Source organism: Anopheles aquasalis, chromosome 2 (genome assembly GCF_943734665.1).
Source record: "Anopheles aquasalis chromosome 2, idAnoAquaMG_Q_19, whole genome shotgun sequence".
Lineage (NCBI taxonomy): Eukaryota > Metazoa > Arthropoda > Insecta > Diptera > Culicidae > Anopheles > Anopheles aquasalis.
In genome coordinates, this window is record NC_064877.1 from 36,310,001 (window position 1) to 36,315,000 (window position 5,000).

Sequence of the window (5,000 nt, forward strand, 5' to 3'; positions counted from 1 at the left end):
TCATTGTACTGTGCGGGAACGCTCGCTTCGCTATCATCTCTCTACGGGGAAATGGATTCGTTTGTCGCTGTCGCGGTTGTAAACGGTGAAATGCATTTATGTCACATCAATTTCCGTTAATCACTTGGTTGCCTGGCGCGCCTGCTTGGTAACAGAATGTGTGCTTCGTAAGCTCGAGCATTCGCACATTGCAGGAATGGGATAGCGTTACGATGTGCGCTGGTACGCTGGAATGGCAGTGCAACTGGATACCATACCGGAACACCGATAATCCTTAGTTCCTGTACATGCCAATCGCTTTGAAGTTGTATCCGTATCAGCGAGTAAACGAAGGATGGATATCGAGTTACGATCTTTCCGATTCACCATTCTGCTGACACGGATTCTGGTAGATTAAATAATGAACCAACAGCTTGTATAACTCCATTATTTTTTTTTTTTAGATAAAGCCATCAAATGGGCCTCAAAAGAAGCGCTTGAGATTAAAGAACTCAAATGCACCGTTGAAATGGAGAAAAAAGACGATTATTTGATTACTTTGAAACATGCAAAACAAACAAACAATGCAATATAATAAAATACAATACATTGAGGTGAAAGAACTTTTTTTGCATACTTTTTTTGTACAATGCAACACATGCAACATTAATATGCGAGCATAAAAATATCGCTCTTACCATGCGGTTAATTGTTCGAACCACTTGCCAACGAACCTCATTCTCTGCCAATTGTGTGCGGTGTTCGTGACGATGTTCGTCCGATGCTCTGCATAATGGACACTTTACACCGAATCCGTACATGGTTTGTCCCTCACGGCCTGCCCTGCTGTCACTTCCGTTTTGTTCCGTCGCCGGTTTGGCTTTCGCTTCGATTAATGCCTCATCCTACGCAAACTCTGACCCTCCCCTGCAAGCGTGCATCCTGTGTCCGTCTATCCGGATTCGGGGGGCCCAGGAAATCCCGGTTGAAAAATGAATATTTTAGCATCGCATATTAAACATATCCAACGGTGTTCTGTCCCACCAAGCGATGGTCTACCAGCTAGCGAGGCTGTGGTAGGGAAAAAGCGTTTGCCAGGAAGTGGATTTACCGGGCCGAATTCACTCAACATAATCCGAAATCCCGGAATCGGGTGGCGGTAATAATGCGGTCCCGCAAATGTCGGTCGGAGGTTTTAACATGCTTTCTAGCCAACGGCTCACGCGCGGACATACTTTTGCGGTTTCGAGGGAGGTACACATCTCTTCACTTCCGATGTTGGCAGACGGTTAGTCAAAATTTTAATTAAAAAGATAGTAGATTAATGAGTATTATCTGGAGGTAGATTTCTCTAAGCCGATTGAACGGAGCTTAAATGGACATTCAAATAATCAGAAGACTCCGTTATTTCTAGTACAATGTCTATCCTTAGCATGTTTTGGGCCTTTCTAGACAAATGTTGCTCAACAAATTCAACCAAACCCTACAGTTACTGTTCGACCGATGGACGGAAATAATCGATACGCGACTTTGCACAACCGACCGGCCGATAGCCAATACCGAGCGATAGCGGAGGCGGCTTGTTTTCAATCCCTTACTTTTGTCACAAATAGAATTCCCCGCTCGCTCCTCCTCCCCTCGAGTAGGTAGCCGACGCTCCTGACAAGATTATATGGAGACTAATTAATTCGCTTTTCCCTCGAAGGCCGCTTCGCTGCGCTATCGGTTATTCAGCCGCTTGGGAACTGTTGGCCCCTTTTCGGAGGGGGAGGAAGAGGGCTGCAGAGAATCCAAATTAGGTGTCTTGGGCGAGGAAGGTGGTTGGATTTTCCCCCAGTAACCCACCCCATATGGCTTCGTGATATCGATGTCGTGACATTGAATGCAAGCGACATCATCAAGGATGGATAGAAGAGCGCTCGACAGCCGATGCTCCGTCGACCAGAATTAGAACGAGTCAACCAGCCCAGAAGTGAACAGAACTGTGTGTGTTTTTGTCCGGAAGGCCCATTCTTTCAAACTAGATTATCTGATTTGAAGCAAGGCAATCCAACCCGGGAACCAGCCGGCTGTTACGCTTCCGCGGTGTCTCCGCGACCAGTAGTAAGCTACCTTAATTCGATTTTACTCCAATTGATCATGTCAATCGGCACGCCTTGCCTGGCCGTAAGGAATAGAATGAAGCATGTTTAATGAAGTCCCACTGCTTATTGGCACAATTTGATTGATGATTCCGCCCGATTGGATCGAATCCCTTTTGGGGATGTTTCGCTATCCGGAGTTGTGTGTTTTTGTTACGAAGTAATGCCTTTTTTAAAAGAACAACTTACTTCATGCATTTGCATGCCGTCAGGATCATTCATTTACGAAAGTGTTTCCCTTTATCGTTAGGCTGTTTAATGTACGGCCTGAATGCGACATTACCGCTTGCTGTGGCGTCTTAATATTACCTCCCACAGGGGCAGCCAGTAAAGCAAATGGTTCAAAAGGTGTCCCCTGGAAAAGCCACAAAGAAAGCCGCTTGAAAACATAGAATCAGCATTAACTGCCCTGTTAGCCGTTACTTCGGTGGAAAGTCAGCGACTCGCCAGAGCACTGCGGGCGGTTAAGTAAACAAGCGTGTCAATGAAGTTACGCCACAGGCTCCGTGGGGCTCCGGACGTAAATTTGCAGCAGCAGCAGCACCAGCAGGGGTCACAGAGCGGCCTTTTTTGAGGTTGGGACTTCAAATAGATTGCCAAGTCAACACCCAGGCGTCCGCTTAACCTCAATTTGAAGTGTGTGTTTATCCGTTTTCTTAGCAAATTGGCAAACATGCCAAACATTTCAACCGTGATGACCTTTTAACCTCCACGTAATTTGATGACGATTGTGCTAACCTTTTCAGCATTTCCACTTGCGGGCCCACGTTGACGTTCTTATTTCTTATCTTCTTTCTTTATTTCCTTCTCATTTCCGCTTTTCTTTTCCTTCGACAGAGCGCCAGGTGAACGAAACGTGCTTCTTCAGCGAGCAATGCGAAGCAATGACCGAGCAGACGGAGTGTCGCGATGGACGCTGCATTTGCCTCTTCGAGATGAACGCGATCTTCAAACCGGACGGCAGTGTCGAGTGTCGAGGTAAGCGATTGGAAGGGCGGAACGCAGACAGAAAAGTCTGATCACTGATGGTTCTGGAAACTAACTCGCATGTATTTATCTTCTTTCGACCCTTTGGCAGCACCGATTAACAAACCGATCGAACCGGAAAAGTACATCGATCCGGCCATGATAGGCGTCCTGGTGGCGATGGCCGTCATGTTCATCATCATCTGCGTCGTGCTGCGTCTGTTTAGCAAGTAAGTGACGCACCGTTTTTTTTTTTTTTTTTCAATGTTCCTCGACCAGCTTGCGGAAGTATCCGCCCGGTCGCTGCAGCAACTCCTGGGGACTGTCGAACTCCACCATCCGGCCGCCATCCATTACCAGCACCCGGTCGCTGTCCATGATCGTGTGTATCCGGTGTGCGATCGTCAGGACGGTACAGTTCGTGAACTGTGTCCGAATCGTGCGTTGAATCAGCTCGTCCGTACTGGAAGACAGAAAAGTGTCTCGTACCCTGTAGCGTACGCGATGGCCACCACTCACTTACCGTTGATCGACGCTTGCGGTGGCCTCGTCCAGTATCAGAATGTTGCTGTCCTGCAGGATGGCACGTGCCAGGCAGAGCAGCTGCCGCTGACCGGCACTGAAGTTGGTTCCACCCTCGGCCATCTTGCTGTTCAATCCGGCGGCCATCGTGCTCACGGTGCCCTTCAGCTCAACCTGTGTATATGTGTTTTGGGGTTGTCACATCGGATTGCGTTGCGACAAACCGAACCACCGAGGCGCAATGAATAAAACACCGACAGAAGAAAGATTGTCAGGCCAGGGGTTCCCTCAGAAACCCAACACGACGACACCCGACGTGGTGGTGGTGGCGTAGCGAAGGAAAACCGGAGCAAAAAACGAGGGAAGGAAAAACAAATGGAGAACGGATGAAGGAAAAAAAAGGAAAAAAGGGAAAAAATCATCTAAATGCCTGGTAAACGTTCGGTGATGGTGGGCCCCTGGCGTGGTGCGATGTGTCTCGCGATTAAATATGCAGCAAGCAGAAAGGGAAGCCAAGCAAAAAGGGCAGGGGAGGAGGGGGTGGACTAAGGAGTTACCTGGTCGAGCGTCTGCCACAGCCGTTCGTCCGATAGCCGACCGTAGGGATCCAAATTACTCCGCAAACTGCCGGTGAATATGACGGGATCCTGGGGAATGATCGAGATCCGGGCCCGGCACCGGTACAGTGGCACCGAGCCGATATTGATTCCGTCAATCTCGATGATCCCGCCCGATGGTGGCGTCAGGCGAAAGAGGGCCTGAATTATTGACGACTTGCCAGCGCCGGTGCGTCCCACGATGCCCACACGTTCCTGCACGTGTCGACGTGTGTCCGAAACGATGACAAAGGAGAGCGAGACAGAGAGAGAGAGGGAAGGGAGGGAGGGAAAACACGGTGTTAGGTGAGAGTTGGATCTGCTTTGTGGTAGCATCATCTCTTCCAGCTAGCTGCCGGCCAGCAAGCCAGCCAGTCAGCCAGAGCATCCTTTTTCACGATGTGGCTTCTCGAGGTGCCACTAGGTACACCAAGGACGGGAAAAAAGGGTGCGCCCGCGGTGAGACGACGGAATTGATGGGGATTTTATTTCGGAATCCCTTTTTCCTTTTGTTTGCCAGCTCGACGGTTGGTTCGCTTGCTACGACGGCAAAGCTATTTTAGAGCAACCCACCACAAAAACACCCCCCCCCCCCTCCCCCCACATAAATGGCCACTCAAAATGGATCATATAAGCGGAATAAGTGTTTTCGAACGCGTGCAACCTTCCCCGGCAACGGTATATGGCCATAATTTAATCAACGAAAGATAAATCGGTTAACCGAGGAACCGGTGCAGAGAGAGCGAGAGGGAGGGAAGGAGTATTGGTTTCTTCAATTATACACTCGCCCCCAGCG

At 49.2% G+C, this 5,000-nt stretch overlaps 1 protein-coding gene across 1 annotated transcript in view; it reads right to left on the minus strand.

The window, feature by feature from the left end:
• Positions 1 to 3,347: 3,347 nt before the first annotated feature.
• LOC126574696 (ATP-binding cassette sub-family C member 4-like) overlaps positions 3,348 to 5,000 on the minus strand; it is a 7,220-nt gene continuing 5,567 nt past the window's right edge. The window contains exons 9-11 of the mRNA XM_050235043.1: positions 4,166 to 4,420; positions 3,610 to 3,782; positions 3,348 to 3,549 (exon numbers count right to left, since the gene is read on the minus strand). Of these exons, the coding sequence (XP_050091000.1) occupies positions 3,348 to 3,549; positions 3,610 to 3,782; positions 4,166 to 4,420 (630 nt within the window). The remainder of the gene's footprint in view (positions 3,550 to 3,609; positions 3,783 to 4,165; positions 4,421 to 5,000) is intronic.